At 40.8% G+C, this 26,197-nt stretch overlaps 2 protein-coding genes across 5 annotated transcripts in view; one reads left to right on the top strand and one right to left on the bottom strand.

The window, feature by feature from the left end:
* Positions 1 to 20,292, bottom strand: part of LOC117406824 (type 2 lactosamine alpha-2,3-sialyltransferase-like) — a 32,640-nt gene extending 12,348 nt beyond the window's left edge. For 2 of the 4 annotated variants that reach the window (XM_059029200.1, XM_059029197.1), the window contains exons 1-2: positions 20,162 to 20,292; positions 3,294 to 3,404 (exon numbers count right to left, since the gene is read on the bottom strand). In XM_059029200.1, the coding sequence (XP_058885183.1) occupies positions 3,294 to 3,404; positions 20,162 to 20,199 (149 nt within the window). In that variant the 5' untranslated portion in view covers positions 20,200 to 20,292. Of the gene's footprint in view, positions 1 to 3,293; positions 3,405 to 6,870; positions 7,178 to 9,325; positions 9,406 to 20,161 lie in introns of those variants that run through there. The other 2 variants (XM_059029198.1, XM_059029199.1) reach the window with 2 other exon arrangements.
* Positions 18,000 to 21,043, top strand: LOC117406825 (protein jagunal homolog 1-B-like). The gene is made up of 3 exons (XM_034011150.3): positions 18,000 to 18,151; positions 19,483 to 19,596; positions 19,954 to 21,043. The coding sequence occupies exons 2-3, from the start codon at positions 19,508 to 19,510 to the stop codon at positions 20,414 to 20,416; spliced, it is 552 nt and encodes a 183-aa protein (XP_033867041.1). The 5' UTR covers positions 18,000 to 18,151; positions 19,483 to 19,507; the 3' UTR covers positions 20,417 to 21,043.
* The last annotated feature ends 5,154 nt before the right edge of the window (positions 21,044 to 26,197 follow it).

The following is a 26,197-nucleotide window of genomic DNA, read 5'->3' on the forward strand; positions in this document are numbered from 1 at the left end:
TTGTAATAAGAAAAAACAGCATCAGGTATAGTAACTTTAACTGAATCATAATTGCAGGTTAGGTCTTAAGACTTTGACCAAATAACTGTATTTGGTGTTAATGATATTGTGGATTAATGCGTTGTCTGATTAATCTCATGTTTTGGGATTTTATGCTATGGCCATCTGTTTTGTCTACTTTCATTTTGTCATTTTTGATGATGACTTACATTTTGTTGACAGGATCCTAATAATAAAGAGGCACATTCGGCATTAAAACCAGAAACAGTTTACCGCCTTCCCAGAATTCTATATAATTTTACATATTACCTTAAATACTAGGCCCAAAATTGCTGCATTGAGGGGAAAAGTGATTGGGGGTAAAATAATTGGACAAACTAAATAAATATCTATCTATTTATTCTTTTTTTACATCAGTTAAAACAATATATTTATTTGTATGACAGTTATTCTCTTTGCTAAATAGCTGAATGTAGCTTGTATGTGGTAAATAATAATACATTTCACTGCAATATATTTCCAATACAACAAACATGTGCTTTACGATTTACAGTGCAGCGTCCATTCAGTAGTCTTCAGAATTACAGACTTCAATTTGCAGATACATTGTGAATGCTGTGTACAGCCATATTTAACACAGATATGGTTATATGAAAAAAAAAGGTTTAAAAGATTAAAAATCTTTTATTTTCAGTATGTTTCGAGCAAAAGCCCTTCTTCAGCTGTTTAAAAAGAAAAGTAAACTTGTTGTTATTCAAGAATTGTAATTATACAAAATTTCTGTGGATGATGTCAAGATTATTAGAATAGAATGTTCATTCCTAGAGGTTCCAAAGTTCCAGTTTGAAGATAAACTCTCGTTCCTTTTGTTTCCGAGCAACATTTGTTCCATAGCACTGATTGATCACACAGACTGTGATGTCTTCAGCAGTGTGATCATCACTGTTGAAATGACGGGCTACTGGAAATGCAGTGGTGTTAATGTGAATGCTTCTTAAGTGTTCTACAAACCGGTCTGCTAAACGCCTTTTAGTTTCCCCAATATACAATTTGTTGCATTTCTTGCAGATAATGCAGTAGACTATTCCTTTAGAGGTACATGTAAAATGTTCATGAATGTTGAATGAAGATTTAATGCCTCTAATTTCTGTTTCAGAATGAATGTATTTACAGGTATTATTACATCGTGGTCTATTACATGGATATGTGCCTTTCAAAGGTTTCCCAGAAGGACGAATAGCACTGTGTATCACATATTCTCTTATATTCTTGTCTCTTCTATATGACATCAAGGGGGGAGTCTTGATAATAAGCGCTGTAGATGGGTCTTGTTGTAAAATTGTAAAGTTTCTTTGCACAATTATCTGTATATTTCTGTTGGTCGGGTGGTAAGTGAAGATCAGAAGGATTCTATCATCTCTGTGTTGTATATTGTTATTATATAAAGCATTTTTTTCTATTTCAATTTGAAATGCGGATTTAGCTTTAGTGATGATCTTGTCTGGAAAGCCACAATTTCCAAAAAACACACACATTTCCTCGCTTTTGGTGAAAAAATCTTGATTGTCGCTGCAAATACATCTGAACAGTTGTGAATAGTGAATAGAGTCACGGCAAGCCTTAGGGTGTGAGGAGTCATACTGCAGATATGAATGAGAATCAGCTGGTTTGTAGTACACCGTGGTGTTAATGGTGATATTCAAAACATGATGGAAATGTCTCAGAAAGATACACTATTGCCAGTTTCTGATGTGTTCCATGTGAAATCCAGGGCTGGAGGAAATGTGTTACTGACTGAATGAACCGTTTTAAATCCTCACTGGTTGGTGGAAATTCCAATGATGTCATCAATGTACCTAAGATATAGTTTAGGTGTGTTTTCATTGTATTGCTGTAAACATTTAGTTTCAACTGATCCCACAAAAAGGCAAGCATATGATGGTCCCATTTTAGTTCTCATGCTAACACCCCTTACTTGAGTGTAAAAATTACCATCAAAGGAAAAACTATTCAAAGTGAGCACAAGTTCAGCCAGTCTCAGAAGGATATCTGTTGGAGGTTCTTTCACTATCCGGTTCATCAAGTAACTACTGCAAGTAACCCTTCATTATTTGGTATAACAGTGTAGAGGCTTTTAATGTCCATTGTAAAAAGAATAATATTATCACAAGGGTGCTGTTCTTTGAAATTATCCAATTGTTTTAGAAAATGTGTAGAGTTTTTAACATAAGAAGGCAGTGATTGAACAAGGGGTTTGAAGATTTCATAAAGAAATTTGGAGATCAGTTCTGTTGGACAGGAACAGGCTGATACAATTGGGCGGCCTGGATTGTTTGGCTTGTGGATTTTCGGAAGTAAGTAAAAATGACTGCAACAGGGGTTTTCCACTATTAGATTACATGAAGATGTGGGTAACAAATTGTTTGAGATAGCATCATTAATAGTGGAAATGACAGAGGCCTGTAAACAGTGAGTGAGATTTTTGCAGTTCTTAGTGAGAAATTAGTGTGGGAAAGTTGTTGTTGGGCTTCTTTTGTATAGAGGTCTTTACTCCAGACAACTACTGCTCCTCCTTTATCAGCAGGTTTTATTACAATGGCATCACGGTTTTGTATGTTCCGCAGTGCAATGTGTTCCTCTTTAGATAAGATAATTTTAGATATTTATCATGTTGGATGTGCCGTCACCCAGTACTGGACATGTTCTCCGGACTGTATTTTTAATGTTATACTTTAAAAAACATATGTTGGCCTTAAGTTAAGAACCCCTTCCATGCATGACAGTTTGAGGTCTCTGAAAATGTTGTAATACAGTTGGCAAGTAAGTGGAGATAGACAGAGGGAAGGAGACACTCTTTCACACAGAGACTGTGAGGGTATGGAATTGGTTACCTAGTCGTGTTTGCTGAGGCAGAATCACTTGGATCCTTTAAGACCCAACTTGACAAAGTTTTGAGTCCAATCAGCTTCTAGGAACTAGGTGAGCTTAGATGGGCTGAACAGCAGTTGATTAACGTTTTATGAAAACAACCTACACTTTTACATTTTAAAATTACTTTTAACAAGACTTTTAATGCTATGAACTGAAAATGAGACATGAAGTTTAATCATAACCATGCCGGCAGAACCATAAAAAAAAAAAAAACATTTCACAAGTAAATGAATTACCCAAGACAAAAATAACTGTGAAACCTTTCATGAGAATATTCATACTTAATAACATTCTAGGCCCTAAACCTTTTAAAATCTATACAGCTCTGGTATTTTATTGACTGTAGATTGTATACTGCTTACCTATGTGATGCAAAGGACATCTTGGTCAGGATAAAAGTACTACAGCTCAAGCTCAAAGCAGCCATAACTGCCACCCAAAATTTGATGGACCCCTTCTTCATGGTTGAACACCTGTTAAAGATATTATAAACAACAAGAATACGTTTTAGTTCTTGCCTGAAGGCACACTTGTTCAGAGCATTTTCTAATACTTAGCTAATTGGTTATGAGTGGAGGTTTCTATAGCTGATCAAGATATATACATTTTCTTTTTCTGAGAAGACTTGTCTTGGGAGCTACAGTATATACAGTACAATAAGTGAAATGTCTTTGTTGTTGTACATTACTGATGTCATACCCCTACAACGCTGTTCTTTAAGTTAATGCAATGGAGTAGAGGTGTTGGACGCTCGGGCTCCGCCTTTTTGGGTGCTGGACTCTCGGGCTCCCCCCTCTTGGGCGCTGGACGTTCAGGCTCCTCCCATTCCGAGTCCGTGTCCCAGTTGGCCTCTGGGCAGCTTTCCTCCTCATGGCCATGGCACAGGCAAAAGGTGCACTCTGGGACCGGGCCAGGACAACTGGGACTGCTCCGCCTCCTGCTCCTCCTAGATCCTCTCCACTACCTCCGTCATTCGCTCCATGGCTTCCCTCAGCCCTGGATATCCTCTGCTGATCCCCAGCTGGACCTTGGGCTTCAGGCTGATGAAATCCATGAGGGGGGGGGGGGAGGGGGGTCCCTCAGCCAACTCTCGTACCGCTCCATGATCTTTTCTTTCTTTCTTCACAAAAAACAGATTCTTTCAAAGAAATTTGTACCCGCAGTACCTGTTTGGCCTGGGTATGTGGAGGCGCTGTTGCCAGATCCCACTTCTCACACCACATGTGATAGGATGGTCAAGTGGTGACGTCCCCAGACCAGGAACTTGACACAGTACTGCAGATTGAAGCACTGGGCACGTGTTTATTTAAATCAAAAATAAATCAACAGGACATATAAAAACACAGCTCACAGAGCCAAAATCAACAAACAGTTTGAACAAAAACAAAACTCTGACACCAAACAAGTATCGTGCTGGTTGTAGCAAATGTTATTCTTTTCTTTTAAATCTTTACCTCCTTTGCACTCTCTCGTTCACATTCCTCCTCTCTGAACACCCACCCTAAACGCAGACAACGACAAGCTCATATAAAACGTGGCCATCTCCAAATTAGCAATCATTAAATCAATTCAGGGATGGCCACATTCTGCATGAGAGTTTTAATATTGGCAGACAGTCAATTTGTCAATAAATCATTAACTGCCGACTACACTTTGTCACGGGATGTAGTCTGGCAGAGATGAGCTGCTAACATCGCCCCTGCCAAACCATATTAAAAACTATACAATAGCACAATCAAACCATTCTTTTTCAAATCATAGTACAGTAAATTTATCCACAGGGTTCTGCCCTGCCACATATTCACATGCAGCCTCTGATTGAATGAATGACAAAGTGGAATGACAAAGTCATATTAAAAATATGAAATAAATCTTATGACATATATATTTTTAGCAGGATATGACTCATACAATTTAAATTGAGAAACACAAGAAACTTCAGTTCAATGACAAACGTTTCAAGGATTCAACATAAACAGACTTCTCTCTTTCTCACTTTGATAGGCACTGAATCCCCTTTGTGTTTTTAAAACAGTGCAACATTTAAGCATTGAAAACCACATGTCTTTCACCCTTAGACATTAAAAGCATAGAGGAATTAATTACGGGCTAAATTACTGCTGCTTCATTACATGCATTAACAAACATTCTGTATCTGAGAACTAATTCATTCTTTTTAAAACCTTTCCATTCCAGGCACCCAGCTAGGCATTTCAGCTACACCACTGTAATAAATCCCATGAATGATCATCTGCACCGTTCTGTGAATCATGTAGTGTGCAGCTACTAGTATACAAGTGTGGTTTGAAGCACACAGCACAGAGGTATAACTTCATAACCACAAGCAATAAAAGTCCCAGCTAGCCTTCTCTTTTGGTGACTACTGTAAGCAAGCTGCATTACATGGACGGTACTTGGTGCCTCAGACCAGTAGACTTTCAGATTACATTATACATCCTAGAGATGTTAATTTTGTTATCAGTGAGCATGACAGAAAGAAAAATGTATGTCATGGTTTTTCATGAATTATTTTGTTTGTGCCACAAAAACACAGTTCACTTAGAAATCCTACATTCAAATGCAGCCATCTATATTTGATCTATTCTATATTTTACACAAATTATACAGCCAACATACCATGTTCCCAATCTTATTCACATGAAATGACACTGTGGAGTGGAGCAAGGGAGGCTGATCAGCCCTTTACTGTATGTCAATGCCTTCTGTAAAATTATTTTAATATACTCTTGCTCTTCATTAAATCATCTTCTCAAGTTCTACAAATCAGGTGCGTCGACCTCACAGCAAATCTTTAAACTGTTAGCGTATCTGATGTCCGCACTCATACAAAAACTAACAAATGATGTCAGAATGTCTTCATCTTTATTTGTATTCTTTATTCATTGATTATGGAGGTTAAAGGTAAAAAAAAAAGAAACGTTTCGTCCTCGAGCGGCCATCCTCAGCGTTTAGCAATTGTTATTGGAATAACAAATGTTCATGCAAAGTTATTTAAAATTTGAGAGAGCAGAATGGAAATGAGTCTATCAGAACCCAAAAATCAGGACCCACACTGAATATAGCATTTATTTCAAAGATGCTATATTCAGTGTCAATTCTAAGTAACCCCAGCCTTGATGTTAAAACCTATATAATTTGGATTATAATTTCAGTAACTAAACACGTCGGCCACGGCTTTAAACTTTTAGAGATACCAGTCGTGATAAAGCAGATCATCATGACCTGTACAAAGTTAGTTTGAACAACATCCCTCATTAAGGGATTAGGTACTGCAAACAGAAACAGCAGCAACATGTAGCGGTGTCTTTTAAATACTTACAGACTATACTTTAAACTGAAGTATGCCATTTAAACCAAAAAAAACAACCAACTAACATCACCGACATAAAAAGTTAAATGTGTTAATTCTATAGAGTGATGCCAAACTTTTGGCCATAGCTGTAGATTACAAAAATAAAAAAATAAAAAAATCATAGGGCTTGGGGCCCATTTAAATTAACATTTAGAGAAAGCATTTTAGGGAAATCTCTACCCAAGCAATAAAAAAGCAAATTTGGAGTATACAGTATATTAGAAGCACAAGTCCACTCTGTTACTTGAACACTAGTTTAGAAAAAACATACCCACATGTTTATCAGCAGTGCAAGAACTGCTCAGACCAGCAATTGCAAGCTACTGATTACTGTATTGCGTTTTAATCAAATGAAAACATCGTTCTTCTGCTTATTAATGATAAAAACTTAAGCATACTCTGGTTACTTTGTACAAATGGCTAAGTCCGTCCCATCTTTAAAGCGTGGATTACAATAAAGTTGTGTTGCTGTTTTTTTTTTTGTTGTTGTTGTTGTTTTTTCTCAAATGCAAAACATAAAGATCCCACTATCATTGAAATAATTGTAAAAGTCACGCTGTACTTACATTTTAGTACTCGACCTCATGACTGAAAACTGTTTTCATGTACATTGCACCTGAGGCTCCAATCTGCATGCGAAGATTGCGTGCTGTATCAGACCAATGAGAAAAAAAAGTCCTCAGCTACATACTGTATGCATGAAATTATTTCTAAGTGGTAAAGACAGAGACGAGGGAGTGTGAACTGTGCATCTGCTGCAAATTCCTTAATTGTGTGCCGCCCCCTGGAAGCTCCCGTCTATGGTCGCATATCCAAACATTAAGAAGAAAAAAAAGGTTACTGGAATCGTATGTTGAGCGAATTACATGATGCGTATCAAAAGCGTGTGAATGATATTCAGAATCAGCCGAGGGTAATTATTATTATTGTTATTATTATTATTATTATTATTATTATTATTATTATTATTATTATTATTATTATTACTGTCTAAAATGTAGAAGTTTCTCATATTAAAAAAGGCTTTATTGGCATGACAATTAAAATTAAGTTTTGCCAAAACACTTGAAGAACGAACGTCAACAAAAGACGTTCGCTTCTCCCACGCAACTCCACTACTCCGCTCTCTCCACTGGCTCCCGATCACCGCTCGCATCCAGTTCAAGACTCTTGTACTAGCCTACAGATGCCTTGACCAGACTGCACCCAGCTACCTCCAGACCCTCATCTCTCCCTACACCCCCACTCGACCTCTACGCTCCCCTGCCTTCAGAGCCCGCTCCTTCTCCACCCTCGCCCCGCAGTGGTGGAATGACCTTCCTATAGATTTCAGGACTGCCCAGTCCCTGACCACATTCCGGCGCCTCCTTAAGACTCACCTCTTCAGACAGCACCTGTAGAACTCCTTTGTTTTTCCCCTGGGACACTTATCACCCTTCCTTAAATGCGCTTTACTTGCTCTTATCTGCCCCCTATTTTACTGCATTTAATCCTGTACTTCAGAGTACTGTAATGTGCCAAGTGTTTAATCTGTAGTATTTTGTATTTAATCATTTCCTGATGTAACCATCACTGACACTGTTATCTGCTGTATTATTGAATTGTATTTTGTCACACTTGTACTTGCTTGAACCAAAGTCATTGTATTTATCTTGCTCTTAATTGTATTATTACTTGTACTGTGATACTTGAAATGTATTTGCTTACGATTGTAAGTCGCCCTGGATAAGGGCGTCTGCTAAGAAATAAATAAATAAATAAATAAATAAATAAATAAATAAATAAATAATAATAATAATAATAATAATAATAATAATAATAATAATAATAATAATAATAAAGACAAATACAAATAATCCCCCCCCCCCCCCCCCTGCTCCTTCTTAAGGTTGTGTAACTTTCTCCATTCCGGTTCTTTCCGCTTGTTCCAGTATAATAAGGTGGTTCAACAAGTTTAACTGCTTGGTACATAGTGAAGTAGGCTGCACTGCTACCAAACAAAGTTGTCAACTGACATCACCTCTCTTTTTATAACATGATGTCATTCAGCACTGTTTCACTTACTTTATTTCTTATGTTTGATAGGTATTATTTTATATAATGTTGTATATGTCTCCTACATATGTACTTCAGTATTCTTCTTCTTCTTATTTCTTAGCAGACGCCCTTATCCAGGGCGACTTACAATTTTTACAAGACATCACATAATTTGTAATATATGTTTTAATCATATATATATATATATATATATATATATATATATATATATATATATATATATATATACCGTATATACTGTATATATAGAATAAGCCTTCTCAACATAACACTATGTTGACTCATTTTTTTAATTTTATTTGTTTCCCCATTAATGCAACTAATAACGTTGTTTTATATAAATACAATTTTTTACAAAAAAAAAAAGTTTGATAAACAGAAAAAGACAGCGAGTTTTAAATTAACGAAACGAAACACTTTTAAAGATGTTGCCTGTTTCAAAACTTTGGTACATGACATGCAGGCATGAACGACAAACAAGAAGCACGAACTGTCCAGCGATAAGTAAATTGCACTAAAAGATTAACGGAATATTTCTCCTATGACCACAATAATAATAATAATAATAATAATAATAATAATAATAATAATAATAATAATAATAATAATAACATACAAGACAGTACAAACGGTGATCTACTTTGCTTTCGACACAGACTAATCTCTCCACAAAAATAAATAGCAGTCTGATGTCCCCTAACTGACGTAATTATGCCTAAGAAAGAGATAAACTAATGAAAGTCAGCGGTCCAAATCGAAAGAAAGTTTAGCTATTCTTTATCCAACAACAACTCGATCGGGTTCCCGAAGGGTTTGATGTTAAGAAAGCACGTTTAAAACCCAAATTCGTCGTTATAACTTATTATTATTATTATTATTATTATTATTATTATTATTATTATTATTATAACGAGGAACGAGCGGAAATAATACAGGAAATAATTTGCACACCGACAAAAATACCTTGTAGAAATCCCCAGTGGTTTGACTGAGGCGAGCCGGTGCCGAGTCAAGCCAGCCTGGTACTGCAGGGGTAACTTGAGTTGCGTTTACACTAGAGAAAGGCGAGCAGAGCTGAGAGACGTCACGCATAATGAACGTGCTGAGTCGATTACATTAAATCACACAGACTGCAAAAATAGAACTAAGCATTAATTTAATTTAATTTTTCACTATGGATTTTTTTTAAAAATTATTATTATTATTATTATTATTATTATTATTATTATTATTATTATTATTGCGGAGAAGTATTGAAAATGCGCGGGGGGGGGGGGGGGGGGGGGGGGCTTGCAATACATACGTAAACAAAGAAAGCAAAGACCGGGGCCCTGTTTCAGAAAGCGGGTTTAGTGAAAACTCAGAGTTAGTTGACTCAGAGTTGAAGCAAACACTGGGTTTTCGGTTTCACGAAGCCAGTTCAGCTTAACTCTGAGTCAGTTACTATGGCAACATACTCCGTGAAGCTAACCTGCTCGCTAGCAGGTTTTCTTCAACTAATCCTGAGTTTCTTCTCCTCTTTAGCTGATGTCTGACACCTAAATTACATTTTTCAAGTTGTTTATTTAAGTACACCTTGTACAGCTGGTTCACAGGGAGCTATAGGAACACAAAAAAATGACATTGAATTTCACAGTGCCAGGTCTACTTAGTTTCATTATAAGTCATGGGCCAATGCTGAACAACATCTTACTGAGGTAAGTTGTGCTGTGGAGGTGGATGGACCCTCTTCCTCATTGTAATTTCCAGCATCTTTTTCGCTCTTAGAGAAAAAGAATGTGCAAGTTTTATTATGGTACAACACTATCATCAACTGTTAGATGTTATTTTTAAGGTGTGAACCTCAATAGGTCTCTCTGTATCTTCCCTCTCTGTGGCAGCTGACAAGGTGTCTTCATCATCCTCCTCCTGTAATGAAAATTAACAATTTTTGTGTTCTATATAATTTTTAATATATGTTTTAATCGTATATATATATATGTATATATACTGTATATACTGTATATATATAGAATAAGCCCTCAACATAACACTATGTTGACTCATTTTTTTTATTTTATTGGTTTCCCCATTAATGCAACTAATAACGTTGTTTTATATGAATACAATTTTTTACAAAAAAAAAAAAGTTTGATAAACAGAAAAAGACAGCGAGTTTTAAATTAACGAAACGAAACACTTTTAAAGATGTTGCCTGTTTCAAAACTTTGGTACATGACATGCAAGCATGAACGACAAACAAGAAGCACGAACTGTCCAGCGATAAGTAAATTGCACTAAAAGATTAACCACAATAATAATAATAATAATAATAATAATAATAATAATAATAATAATAATAATAATAATAATAATAATAACATACAAGACAGTAACACTCGTATTCTGCATACGCATTCATTAATATTTCTATCTCCACTGGGGAGAAGTAGGAGGTTCGAGCCCTTTTTTCTCCTGTTGCCATGACGAAGCAGGTTATCTGCGTTCTTTTGATGAGGGCTTTTTATCTCCTCATGCACGCGCTTTACTCTTAACTCAGAGTTAACTTAACTCAGAGTTGATTGAACTCATTGTTATCACCTGTTCTGAAACCGAAAACTCTGAATTTGACAACTCAGAGTTAGTCAACCCAGAGTTCAGGTTTAAACTCAGAGTTTGTTAAACCTGCTTTCTGAAACAGGGCCCCGGGGGACCATATTAAAGGTATACAAAATAACGCGCGTCGGATATAACGCTCCTACAGCACGTCCCCCAATTCCTTATACAAGTGCAATATTTCTACAGTAAATACAGTACCGGTGTTCAAACTGTAAACAACTTCTCAGTGTAACTTCCGTTTCTGTCTCTCCCTATTGATACAGTATCTGAACTGGAGAAAAGCTGCGCTGACACTTTATAACACAGACATCTTATTCAGCATTAATTTTATAACTAAATAAATATTAGGTCTGTAACGTGGTTATCTTTCCTAATCTATTAACTTTTTTGCTGCGAGAGGAGCTGCAGCTTCCTCCGGGAGTCGAGACGCTTCAGCCCCGCTCCGGCAGCCGAACCCGGGGCGAACCCATTCCCTCTCCCTCTCCCCCTCTCCCCCTCTCCCTCTCCCTCTCCCTCTCTCCCCCTCTCCCTCTCCCTCTCCCCCCCTCTCCCTCTCCCTCTCCCTCTCCCCCCCTCTCCCTCTCCCTCTCCCCCTCTCCCTCTCCCTCTCCCTCTCCCTCTCCCCCTCTCCCTCTCCCTCTCCCTCTCCCCCTCTCCCTCTCCCTCTCCCCCTCTCCCTCTCCCTCTCCCTCTCTCCCCCTCTCCCTCTCCCTCTCCCCCCCTCTCCCTCTCCCTCTCCCTCTCCCCCCCTCTCCCTCTCCCTCTCCCCCTCTCCCTCTCCCTCTCCCTCTCCCTCTCCCCCTCTCCCTCTCCCTCTCTCCCCCTCTCCCTCTCCCTCTTGCATTTTGTTGGTTTGCTTGTCTGTCGCTTCGAACTGAACTCCCCACTGCCGTTTAGCCAGGTTATAGTTTAAAAACTGCTGATTAAAATTATCCTCGAGTGGGAATGTTACCTTTTTTTTTTTTTTTTTTTTTTGTTAAAAATATAGCGTTGAATACATTGTGCTTTATGCATGGTTAATTCACGTAAAGTTACATTTTTGATTCACTATATGCGTATTATAGAGAGGGGGGTATTTTAGTCAGATGTGTGTTGTTATGTGTCCCATGGCGTTAAGGTAAGGAGTTAAGAAAACATTTACCGGTTGTGGTCCTGGGGATTGCCACTTTTTCTTGTAATGATGCTTGAGCGTGATGACGAAATGCAGTAACCCCGCCCACAGCCTGCTTCGGCCCCGAGCAAGATTCAGATATGTTGCAGGGCTGGAGTTTCACGGCGTGGTTCCGGTTCGGCTCGGTTATTTGCTAGTGTAAACACACCCGTACCGTGAGTCCTCCACGCCCTCAGGGTACGGGTGTGAACGGGGCATCTTTCAGCCAGCTCTAAGTCGCATTCCACCTTCTTATTCGCATAGGCCATAGCAAATGTTACACAAACTGAATAAGTAACTGGGTTTTTTCGGAGGTTAAATGGCTTTGGGGCACTTATTTCAAGGTTGATTCTCACAGAGGCGGAACCCCTCTACGTCCCCCATGTGCATTTATCCTGGCCCAAAACGGATTTTGATACGAAAACAACGGGCAAACATGGCACAGAAAGCAAGTTGGCATGTTATCCAAAAACATAAATTGAAAAAGTAACTGGGGTATTTCGGGGGTTAAATCGCTTTGGGACACTTATTTCAAAGTTGATTCTCACAGGAGGGGGAAGTCCCAATATGTCACCCATGTACATTTATCCTGGAACAAAACAGATGTTCATACAACAGCAGGCAAACATGGCACAGATTGCGCATTCCAGCTTCTTATTTGCATGTAGCATGTGCATTGAATAAGTAACAGGTATTTCGGGGGTTAAATCGCTTTGTTTGGGCCAGTTATTTCAAAGTTGATTCTCACAGAGGGTGAACCCCTCTGCGTCATCAATATGTGTTTATCCCGGCCCAAAACAGATTTTGATGGAGTTCTACCACTTAAAGTGTATCTTGCAGGTCAAACACACCAATACATTTCTGTATAAATTTCATCAATAGAAATAATTGTTTTTATGCGGTTAAATATTAATAAACAACAAAAGATATGACTCAAAAATCGTGCTGGCCAGAAGTTAGGTACGAAAAGGTAAACACACATGGCGACTGCCGCTGAAAACATAAAAGATGAAGTCGAAGACCCAATACATTTTAGGGAACAGGGGCCACAACCCTAACCGCCGCCGAGGCAGTGGGATCCCACTGATCAACAGAGGCAGCGACTAAATGGGGATAAACAAGAAATAGAGTTGTGGAGCCTCCAAAATTCGAATACGTTTGATTACCAATAATATACGCTTCGGTATCTATACTCAGTAATTCGTTTATATTAGTTTAGCGATTGTTGTTATGGCCTATAATATACACATTTGTCATATTTTGTCTGATCACAGGCCACAGACTGTCACAGAACAGCAGACCCTTATGAAAAAGACTACTAGATTACTACTACATGTTTACTTCTAATTACCTTCTTAATTACCACACAATTACTACTGCATACAACAGCAAATAAATAGTAATTTGGGCAGTAAAATGTGTAGTAATAAGTAGAGTTTTTGGTCGTTTAACTACTTATGAACACTACACATTTCCTAGGCCTACTGAAATTACTACTGAATACCTGCTTTTTACTACTCTGAAACTTCTGACTGCTTACTTACACTACATAGTTACCACACGAATACTACTCGTTTCCTAAAGGCACTGCAGGATTACTACTTATTTACTTGTGTATGCAGTAGTAGTGTGGTAATTGAAAGGGTATTTTGAAGTAAACCTATAGTAGTAATCTAGTAGTAATCTAGTAGTTTTTTCCTAAGGGACATGTAGTAGTAAGAAATAGTAACCTATTTTTTTACATAAGGGACTGCTAAAATATTATTTCATTTATTATTATAGTTTTTTACTGAACATTTACAGAATTACTACTGAACACCATCTGCATGTTAAATGATTACAACTAACAAACAGTTAGGATTTTTTTTTATTTTTATTTTTTTTAAATAGGCTACTTTCTTCACTTTCACCCATACAGGTGTACAGGAAGGTCTTATAAATCCATACTATTATACATATTAGTATAATGAGATGCATTTTATAACATATATGAATAGAGTTGCTGACAAATAATTACATGGTACAAAACAAAAACAATCAAACTAAATCGCCCTGCTTTCTTGGGAGCTGCTTTCTTCTTGGCTTCAGCTGCTTTTTTGTTGAGCTTGTCGCCCTGGATAAGGGCGTCTGCTAAGAAATAAATAAATAATAATAATAATAATAATAATAATAATAATAATAATAATAATAATAAATAAAGTCTTCTAGTGTTCTTAGCAATAATTAATTCAGGCACTGGTAATCATTAAATGTTTATTTTTAATTTCCCTAACAAAATACAATATAAAAAAATAATTTAAAAAATTGGCAGTTAACAATGACAATTTTTAAATAATAATATTATTGAATTATTAAAACATGCAACATACATTTACATAGACTAGATATTTTAAATAGGCCTAATAATTAAAAAAAAAAAAAAAGATTTATTGTGCTTTTCTTTTTTCATGGTATTGGTCTGCTAATTTGTCTTCATAATTAAGTTCAGATTTTATTACTTGTATTATTTGATTTTTTTGCTGCTCCACATTTTTCTGAGAGGTAGAAAAGCATTTGTTACTGGTTAATTTATAGACAGGTTTGACAAGTCAACACACTTCTCACCTTCCCTTATAGCGACTGTTGGTATGCTAGTGTGATGGATTATAAGTTATAACCTTTTTAATATAACTAACAGGCTTATGTTTTTTTTTATTATTATTGTTTTCTGCACTGATGTCTAATAATTATTTTTTTCTTTTCTGGGGAATATTTTTTAACCATTCTGTAGGCTGCTATTTCACGCTTGGTACAGCGTCTTGTTGCTTTTTCCCAGGCAGAGATCACACACTACAGCTGCTGCAACATACCCTGAGGATTCCCTTCAGTATTTATTTTGATGTCATAAAATTAAAGACATTGGGTGGGGTAGTTTTTGTTTTGTTTTTTAAAGTGTATTAAGATCCTTTTTTGTATACTATATGTTACACCCGGGATGACTGAATGAGCACTCCGGTAGTTCATTGAAATATTATTTTCTTTATTTTGCAAAGTTGGTTCAGAACACTCGTCTTTTTCTTTAACATGCAGCAGCAGAATTTCACCTGAGTTACTCACACAGAGAGGGTCAGCAGGGTCTAGCGCCGACGCAGATGCTGCAATACCACCTACTGGCTGGCGTAAGAATAGTCCCAATAGCAAATACAGTTTTTCCCAATTGTTTACACGCGTTTGCTGAATCTTAGGCTCATTTTCCCAAAACTCTAAACACAAAACACAAAACATGTTACACAATGGAACAGAATATTATTATTTATTTCTTAACAGACGCCCTTACCCTGACTTACAGTCGTAAACAAAAAATACATTTCAAGAATCACAGTACAAGTATTAATACAATTAAGAGCAAGATAAAATACAATGACTTCAGTTCTAGTAAGTACAAGTATATGACAAAATATGGTTCAATATCGGAGCAGATAACAGTGTCAGTGATAGTTACATCAGGATACGATTAAATGCAAAATACTACAGATTGAATAACACTTGTGGCAGATTACAGTACAGTACTCTGTAAAGTACAGGATTAAATGCAGTAAAATAGGGAGCAGATAAGTGCAAGTAAAGCACATTAAGGGAGAGTGATAGAGTGTCCAGAGGGAAAAGTGGAGTTCTATAGGTGCTGTCTGAAGAGGTGAGTCTTGAGGAGGCGCCGGAATGTGGTCAGGGACTGGGCAGTCCTGACATCTGTAGGAAGGTCATTCCACCACTGTGGGCGAGGGTGGAGAAGGAGCAGGCTCTGGAGGCAGGGGAGCGTAGAGAAGGTAGATCCAGTCTTCAAGTGCAGGCGGAGCGGAGAGGTCGAGTGGGGGTGTAGGGAGAGATGAGGGTCTAGAGGTAGCTGGGTGCAGTCTGGTCAAGGCATCTGTAGGCGAGTACAAGAGTCTTGAACTGGATGCGAGCGGTGATCGGGAGCCAGTGGAGTGAGCGGAGCAGTGGAGTTGCGTGGGAGAAGTGAGGCAGAGAGAACACCAGGTGAGCAGTGGAGTTCTGGATGAGCTGGAGCGGACGGGTGGTGGACACAGGGAGGCCAGCCAGGAGGGAGTTGCAGTAGTCTAGGTCCTGGACAAGGAGCTGGGTGGGGTAGTTGGTGAGGAAGGGTCGGATTCTTCGTATGTTGCTCAGGAAGAGTCCGCAAGTGCGTGCCAGAGTGGAGATGTGCTGGGAATAAGAGAGGCAGGGGTCCAGGGTGACTCCGAGGTTCTTAGCTGAGGAGGAGGGAGAGAGTGTGGTAGATTCCAGAGGAATGGAGATATAGTGATCAGAAGAGGGGGAGGAGGGAAAGAAAAGGAGGTCAGATTTAGAGAGGATGAGTTTGAGGTGATGCGAGTGCATCCAGAAGGAGATAGCAGACAGACAGGCAGAGATATGGGAGGGGGTGGTGGAGTCAGAGGGGGGGAAGGAGAGGAAAATCTGAGCATCATCAGCATAGAAATGGTATGAGAAACCATAGGATGTGACGAGGGGGCCCAGGGAGCGGGTGTAGAGAGAGAACAGGAAAGGACCCAAGACTGACCCTTGGGGGACTCCTGCTGAGTGAGGGTGAGGTGTGGAGGTTGCTCCATGCCAGGTTACCTGGTAGGTGCGGTTGGAGAGGTAGGAGGAGAACCAAGCCAGAGCAGTGCCAGAGATTCCCAGGTCAGTGAGAGAGGATAGTAGAATACAGTGATCGACAGTGTCAAAGGCAGCAGAGAGGTCAAAGAGAATTAGGACAGAGGAGAGAGAGGCAGCTCGGACAGAGTTTAGTGAGTTAATGACAGACAGGAGGGTGGTTTCAGTGGAGTGAGCAGAGCGGAAGCCAGATTGGAGAGGTTCGAGCAGAGAGTGGATGGACAGGAAAGCAGAGAGCTGTCGGTCTACAGCCCGCTCGAGGGTTTTGGAGAGGAAGGGTAGCTCTGGAGGGAGGTGGGGTCGAGGGTAATTTTTTTTGAGGAGGGGAGTGATAGAAGCTTGTTTGAAGGCAGAGGGAAAGAGACCAGAAAGGAGAGATTTGTTGAGAAGGGAGGAGATGAAGGGGAGTAGAGCAAGAGTAGCAGCTTGAAAGAGGTGAGTGGGGAGGGGGTCCAGGCCACATGTGGTGGGTTTGTGGCCCTGGAGCAGGGAGGAGAGGTCAGTCTGAGAGGGGAGAGAAGGTGGGGAAGGAGGGTGGGGGGGAGGGAAAGGTCTGGAAATACTTCAGTAGAGTCTGTGCGCATACAGTCCGTATACATAGCTCATGTTAATGTTTGTGTTCATGTTTCTGTGCTCATTTTGAATTTACAGCATGTGGTATGCACTCTTCTTTTTAGGATAAAGGGAATATGGTCACTTTCAGTCTCTGAGTCTGCACCATAGTAGATTATTTTAGGAATCCGTTTGGTGATTTTAAAGTTTTTTTTACCATATTGACTTGCAATCCCCCAAAACCATAATTGCACTAATATTCTATTTTGAGAATGAACTATAGGAAGATTGAGGATTGGAATGTGGCCAGGACCCTGCAGTTAGCAGCCTTGCTCTTCTTTAAAAGAGAACCATTGGATATGTAATGTTCACAGAAGACAGAACCATGTTTTTTTGGAGGCTGCATATCAACAAACACAGTATTATTGCTGTGCCAATTTCTTTGTCAAAATCAAGCACATAGGGTTTCAAAAATATCCATTCTACTGCAGGTTGGAATAGTCTACTTACTTGAGATAAATACTTTTAAAAAATCATTGTTAACCCTTGAAATTGATGTACCATACTAGATTAGGTCCCTAACATCTTTGGTCTTATTTACCAATAGATATTTTGTAGACAGTCCCTAACTGGCATCCAGAGCTTCGTCAGGCGTTTTATCCAATCAGCGCCTGCCGTATCGAAACGCTTGTGTTTCCTGAGTTGCGCATGCTTAGTAAAAAGAAATATACAGCTTGGAAGATTGTGCGACAGATTTTTGGAGGTTTTGTTAAGCTTGGTTTTTCTTTTCCCTTGCTCGCACAGCTGTTATTTTTCAAAATTACATTACCCAAATTAAGGTAAGCATACGTCTAATTCATCATTATAACGAATTAATGTCGAAATAATGCTTGCATATTCTGACGGGAAACGATTCATGTTTGCAGTATTGGAGAATGGGGGAGGGGTGTATAGCATTTAAAAATACATTAATGTTTGCAGTATTATTTTGTAAAATGTTATATACAAAGTGACATATTATAATACATATTACATGTGTATTGCAGGAATAACAAGCCATGTATACAGATACATTTATTTAGTGCATTCAAATTAGTTGTTATGTTCATAAACTGGTCATTATTTTATTAATTGAACCAAGTGAACTAAGTATACTAGTAATTTAGACAACGTTGTCCATATATCTGCAGTACGTGAATGCTCCTTCACTGAACACCAGTGGCATATGTCTACACAATATAGCCCTCAATTTAATACAGACCGTTATGTCGAGATGAATAGTCACTGCTCAATTTTGAGGACTGGTCTGTGAGATTTTAAATAAATAAATAAATAACCACACCTTTTAAATGTACGACTCGACACATAAACATGACTGTGATGGTGGTTTTTTTTGCAACTGTAATTGTTTTCGCCAGATTGCATTGTAAGTCCATGATATGAAATAGCATTACCGAGATTAGTTACTGTAACGTGAAATTTTACGCCCCAGCCATTTTCTAGATGAACATACAGTACGGTTTAAGCCATTGTCAGAATGGGTACCATGGTGCTGGAAGCTACTGTGGTTCTGTTTATCTTACAGCAAACCTTGATAACTATAATGTGGAGAAATTGTTTCAAGGGTTTAGGTTTAGTTCTCATTTTTTCATGCATGGAATGCTTACATCAATAAGGACTTTATTCCGTCCACAGGGAGTGCTGTAGATCAGCAGGCACTTAAACAAGGCAATATTATACTGTGGTATAGAGCAGGTGGAGCCAGCACAGTCAAAGATTACAACCTACAGCACCCCTTTCTGCAATTAGGAAATTAAAGAGCATGGAACAATCAGGTTTCACAGTCAACAGATTCAGCCGATTGCTAGTAAGACAGGCATGGGGAAGTGAATATTACACCTATACGGAATTTAGAACAGCTGCAAACGACAATAAAAGATAAGAGGTAAAATGTCATACCTTTAACTCAACAAAAAACAATAAATGTTGGTGTACACAGCTAGTGCAGGGTTGTCCTGTTTAATTACACCGTCAGTCACCAGTAACTTACAAAACAATACAAAAGAAGCCAATTGCTTTTTTCAAATGCTGTGCTTGTTTCACGGATTACATTTTACTGTTACGGTGTGGGTTGTCAGCATGAGCTTATAAGTGTCTCTATTTGTTAAAGGTTTTAAAGCAAGTAGTTTCTGATCATGGCTTCACGTGCTGGTCCCCGGGCAGCAGGAACAGATGGCAGTGACTTCCAGCACCGTGAGAGGGTAGCCTCCCACTACCAAATGAGGTACAGCACAGCTTCTTATGGTCTTTTAAACACATTGAAGGGCTTATAATTATAATAAATTCTTGCAACAATATTTCTTTAGTTTTGATTTCTTTATTATTCTTTTTCATTAACTTCTTGTGCAACAGGACTTTCTTAATAAAATAAAAAAAGCCTACTTTGTTCCCAGATGCTCAGAAGGGACAGTACAAATTATTATGATGTTTAAAGGAACAGTCTCAAAAGTGACTGTTATATTGGCAGTATATTGTGGAGAACATATTTATTCTGCAGATTTTTCACCCCCAACTTCAGAACCTTTCCGGCAATGTTGTTAATATTGTACTAAAAGTTACCCCATTGTGTTTCCTTGTGCAGTGTGACTCTGAAGTCTGAGATCCGTAAGCTGAACTATGCCCACGTGCTCCTCTGGCTCCTGGTTGCAACTCAGGTGACCGTGAGCTACTTGAAGCTGGTTTCTCACGATGTGGTGGCCTCGCCGTACCAGTGGGAGTACCCTTACCTCTTAAGTGCTATTCCCACTGTGTTCAGCTTTATGTCCCTTCCCCGAAACAACATCAGCTACCTGGTGATCTCGATGATCAGTGCCGGGCTCTTCAGCATCGCGCCGCTGATCTACGGAGGCATGGAGATGTTCCCTGTGGCCCAGCAGCTCTACCGGCACGGCAAGGCCTACCGCTTCATCTTCGGCTTCTCGGCCGTCTCTGTCATGTATCTGGTGATGGTGATTGCAGTGCAGATCCATGCTTGGACGCTCTACTACAATAAGCAGCTGCTGGACTCCTGGTTTACCTCCACCCAAGAGAAAAAGAAGAAATAAAGAAATCAAAGAGGATCTACTCGCATTACTTTTTTTAAATTATTATTGTTTGAGCTGAATTAACAGATGTGTGTTTTTTTTGTTTTTGGCTCCCCTTCCACAATTAAACACAATGTATTTATCTTTTTGCAAGAAAGCCACAAAGGCAGCACACACACACAGACTCCTGTGTGTTTTTCTGGGATTGATGTGTATTCTGAAAGTGGAACTGCTTTGTGGGGCTGTCCTTATGGAAGCATGTAGCTGGACTATAAAGTGATCAAACTGAGCTCTAGCTTGGACTACAACTATCCACCTTTTTCAGACTCCTGCTTTACAGAGCAGGAGAAACTTTAGTGTGTATTTTAATGTAGTTGTTGTCTTGTCACTCAAAGTTGACAGATTTGTAAACTGGGACAGTGTTTTATGACCAGCTCATTTTATAAAGTCATATTGAGTACTGTCATTGCATTTAAAAGTAAAAATCACTTTGGACAACCTTTTTAGTTTAATTTGAATATCCTATGCCTAAGTAATGTAGATCCACAATGTAATGGTCTTGACACCAGAAAGAAGGCTGTTTGAAACACATCTGTAATCGTTCTGGGGAAAAATAATTAAATAAAAACATAATAATGACCGTCATAATTGGTGTCTATTGAATTAACTGATATAGGGCATCTTCTACATTTCACTTAATTTTCCAAATACATTTTTATTTCATGAACACAAACCTGATGTATTACATTTTAATATATATATATATTTTTATTAATTGTTTTAAGTTGCTTTGCTGTAAACTCTTACCTGTCATTTTAAGTCAACTACAAATATTTTACCAAGAATATCTACTTTTTCTCCTAATTAATACAGTGAAAGAAAGTTTCTTCATCTTTCATATAGCAGTTATTAGACGCATCAGAAGTTTTCTAGAATCATTACAGAATTGTCTGTTGTACTTGTGCTAAGCAAAAAAACATAAATACAGTCAGCACTCACATATCTGACCCTATACAATTTTGACATCAGTGACAGTTAAACGAGTGTGCTGCACATCTGATTATTTCATCTGATTTGATCTGTATGTAGGTGAGCACGTTGTAACCTTGGGTTTTAGGAACTGTACAGGGAGACGTTGATTCTTTCATTGAAATTTGTTGGCACAAGAGTTGGGGGAATAACACAGCAGTAAAAGACAAACACTGTTCTGTTTTTTCAGGGAACACAAAAAAGATTAAATGTCAAAAATACATAGCTGAAGGGGCTGTGTTTTAAAATAAGTAGGCATCCATTTAGATGTACTGTAGTTGGTTTTGTTGGTACAGTACTATATTTTTAACAGAAGTAGTATTTTAATTCAGAATGATATGAAAATATCACTTGCCAAAAGAGACAACTGGACACGTGAACTGTAATGCAGTACATACTTTTAAATCCGGTAGGTACGTATTGACGACACAATAGCAGAATGAAATCAAAATGTTATCCATGCACAGAACTGCTTAAAACGTAAAAGGCAATCCAATTTAGCAAAAGATTTGAAAATAACAACACCAGTTTCCAGAATTAAAACTGTATCCAATGTCAGTCTTCAAAATTGCAGAATATAGTGCTCGATAAGGCCTTAATGTCACAGTTCACGTGCAAATCAAAATGCACAAAAGCAACTGAAGATCACAGATTCAAAAAAATGCATCACAGCATCTAAAACTGTTTAATGATTAACTTTTACATTACCGTACCTTATCTCGTTTGCTTTGTTTTTGGAGGTAGTGCTGTGTAACGTTAGGTTACTTACCATAACCCTGGTTCCCTGAAAAATAAATGTCAACCATTACGAGTTGGGAAATTACCCTTGTCACATGACCTGAGCACATATTTAAAAAGCTGCTTGATAGGCCCGGTGTGACCACGTGTCTGTTACATTCTGGAACAAAACACTATGTCACACAGCAACCTTCGCCAATTGATTCTGTATGGCAATAAATGGTTGACATTTCTTTTTCAGGGAACCAGGGTTACGGTAAGTAACCCAACGCTCCCTTTCAATCTCGAAATGTCAACCATTACGAGTTGTGAAATGTATACCCAAGCTGTCGCAGTGAGCTAAAGCAGCCACAAGCCTTGCCCTGGCGCGAGCCTAACTGGAAGGCTGCTGTGCAAGAGGGCAAGCTGCATCAAGGACTCTGGACCCCACAGAAGGCATTGCTGAAGTAGCCACATTCAGTTGGTAAAACCTTATAAACGTGTGCAGTGTGGTCCATGCCACAGCGTTACATATTTCAGGTAGGGATGCCCATGAAACACTGCCCAAGACGTCATAGTCCCTCTAGTGGAGTGAGCTGTAACATGACTTGGAGAGGGTAGGTTAGCCAGCTCATAAGTCAGCCGGTTCGTAACTACTATCCAATTAGATAATCACTGCTTGGTAAGTGCCTGACCTTGATTACGCAACCCATAACACCTCAGCGCCCTGACAGGGCAGAGTGTATTAAGTCTCTGATCTGCTTCAGAAGAAAAGGGGGGTTGGAAGGAACACCTCCAATTCCACCGACTGGTTCAAGTGAAACTGCGAAACAACCTTAGGCAGAAAAGCCGGGTTAGTGCGTGAAGTAACATTATCACCGCTGCTGGCAAATCGTAAACAGGAACCCTCTATGAAAGGGTCTGTAACCCACTGACACGTTTGGCTGACGTGATGGCCAGGAGAATGGCCATCATGTCAGTCTGTCTTAAAGGACAAGTATTTAGAGTCCACTGAATGCAGAGGCTCGAAGGGAGCCTTCGTAAGAACCTCTAGAACCAAGTCCAGACGCCAATAAGGAACCATCAGTTTAAGGGGAGGACGGAGCCGCTTGGCTCCTTTTAAAAAAAGCACTGCCAAAAAATGAGCTCGGGGAGACACAGAGTCAATTTTGACGTGGCACACAAATATAGCAGCTAGGTACACCTTCAACATAGAGTGGGATTTACCCTTCTCTAGAAGGTCCTGTAGAAACTGCAAAACAACCGATATGGGGCAGGAGGTGGGGTCATGGTCTCTCGCCAAACACCACTCCTGGAAAATCCTCCATTTATAAGAATACGGAGATCTTGTTGAAGAGGCTCTAGCATTCTGTCGTGTGGCTATAACGGAGTCTGAGAGTCCGAGGGCACTCAGATGCTCCTGTTCAGGGGCCAGACCCACAGCTGGAGTGACCCAGGGTCCGGGTGCCACAGGTGGCCCTGAGCCTGACTGAGCAAATGATGCAGGGCCAGGTGCACTGCCCTCAGTTCCAGCGTATTGATGTGGGCGGACTGCCACCTGCTAGTCCAGACCCAACAGGTCCCCCTGCCTTTCCAAACTGTCATCCAACCGAGGTGGGAGGTGTCCGTGGTCAGCACCTCCCTCTTGTATATTACACCCATAGTTACTCCGCTGAGATGACGAGGATTCTTCCATCAGCACAGGGCATGCCAGCATGACCGAGACACCGTCAGCCGGCTATGTCTGTCTCGGGCTGGGTGAACTACTTGGGCATTGAACCATGCCTGCAAGGGGCGCATATGGAGGAGACCGAGAGGGAGGACAGAGGAGGCTGCGGCCAGCAGACCTAGCAACCATTGGCACATCACCACCTGCACTGACTGTCTGAGATGGAACAGGGACAGACAGGCTTGCAATGTGCTTACCCTGTCGGCCGACAGGGAAGTGAGCATGGAGCAGGAATCCAGTCGGATCTCCAGTAAAACCGTCACTTGTGTCGGCTGCAGGGAGCTCTTCTCCAGATTGAGCGTGAGCCCCAGCCAGGTAAGATGCTCTGTCACTAGAGCCGTGTGAGACACGGCTTGCTCCTGCGACTGGCCACAGTCATCCAAGTAATTGAGGACCCTCACCTCCTGCAGCCACAGGGGTGCCAGAACTGCATCCATGCACTTGGAGAAAGTCCTGGGAGCCAGAGAGCCAGAGACAGACCGAATGGCAGAACACAGAACTCATACACGCTGCCCTGAAAGGCAAAGCGGAGGTACTTTCTGTGGCCAGGACGTATCGGGACATGGAAGTACGGGTCCTGGAGGTCCACGGTCGCAAACCAGTCGCCCGGCTGGACGGACTGGAGAATGTGACGTGTAGTTAGCATCTTGAACTTCCTCTCCTTAAGGAATATGTTCAGGCCTCTTGAGATCCAAAATGAGATGGAGCCCACCGTCCCACTTTGGTACCAGAAAATACCTTGAGTAAAAACCCTCTTGTTGACAAGGGGGTTCTACAAGGTGAATTGCGCGCTTTCTGCGTAAAGCGTCCAATTCTTCCTCGAGGCCTGTACGGGGTCGGACACCAAAGTGTTCACGAGCCCCTGGAAGGGAGGAGGTCCGGCTCGAAACTGGAGTGAGTAGCCGGAGTGGACGGTTGCAAGAACCCACGCGTCGGTGGTACACTGCCTCCAAGCCAGAAGGTGGTGCTGGCTGAATGGTGCAGGGCCCGGAGCCCATCAGGGTTGCTGCTGCTGTTGCCGAGCCTGCTGGGCTGTGTCCAGCTGGTGCTGCCTCTGTTGAGGGCACTGCTGGGGTCTCTGCCAGGTACTGCTGAGTATCGGTTGCAGAGGTACTGCCTGCTTGGCCCAGGTGGAGCAGCCACCAGGACAGTGCGCACAATGGTCTGTGGTGCAGCACCTCTGGGTCTCCCTCACTGTTGCCCCTGGTGCTGGGTATGTGCGGGTTGTGGAAGCAGCTGTGTGAGCTGCTTTGACGACTCCCTTGCACGGTGAGACCGCTGCAGCATCTCTTCCACGGCTGGCCCGAAGGTGTAGCCGGGGGAGATGTGAGCGTTGAGTAGAGATGCTTTGTCCACGTCCGGGACCCTGGCCTGGGAGAGCCAAAGCTGGCGTTGCGCAACCACAAGAGCTCCCAGGTAACGTCCGATAGCTTGGCCACTGTGCCGAGTTATGCGGAGCAGCTGGTCATTCACCAGCCTCAGCTCATTAATAATATGAGGAGAAGGCTGGGCAGACAGGTCTTGCAGCAGCTGTGATTGTTACACAGTCAGCAGACCAGCAGTGTTTGCTCGTCTTGCTGCCAGTGCCCCCGCGCTGTATGCACTTTTTAAGTGCGTCTCCGTGACCCTACACTGTTAACTTGGGCAGGAGAAGTCACGGGATAGCGTTGAAATAGTTAGTGTCTGCACGAAGGCAGCCACCGCGAAATCAATGGGCAGGAAATGCTGGAGCCCCAGCTTCTCCGCGCCCTGGAGAGCATACAGTGCTTACATCTGTCTGGAGCAAGTGAGCGCTGATGCTGGGCTGTCCCACGAAGACTGCAACTCCTCCACAAAATCCGGGAGGACTGGGAGGGGCTTACAGCGCTGTGTAGTCGACACCGAGGTTTCAAAAACCGATCGGCAGACCTGGGTCTCCTCAGTCCAAGGGATCTGGACCCGGGCAGCAACTCTGCTCACATGGGCTGCTAGCTCGTCCGCCAGTAGACTGCTAGGAGCCATATAGGTCCCAGTCAGGGGGCCCTTTAAATAGGAGGGGTCCTCTGTTCCCCCTTTGAATTCGCCTTCCTCCATGGAGGTGGCCAGGGACACCACATCGTCCTGCTCCTCCTCAATTATCTGAGACTGAGGGAGAGGAGGGACCAGTACTGGGGCTGAGGGGGTCTCCAGTACTCCAAAAGCTGGAGTGGGTGCAGGTGGAGCTGTCAAATTGACAAGACGCTCCAACAATGACTGCTGATTTGCAAATGTGCTTGCAAGCTGCATCATTTGTGCCCATACACATCTGCATTGGGCAAGTGCCTGCGCTTCTTCACTTTCTTGGTCGT

This window comes from Acipenser ruthenus, chromosome 8 (genome assembly GCF_902713425.1).
Source record: "Acipenser ruthenus chromosome 8, fAciRut3.2 maternal haplotype, whole genome shotgun sequence".
Classification (NCBI taxonomy): domain Eukaryota; kingdom Metazoa; phylum Chordata; class Actinopteri; order Acipenseriformes; family Acipenseridae; genus Acipenser; species Acipenser ruthenus.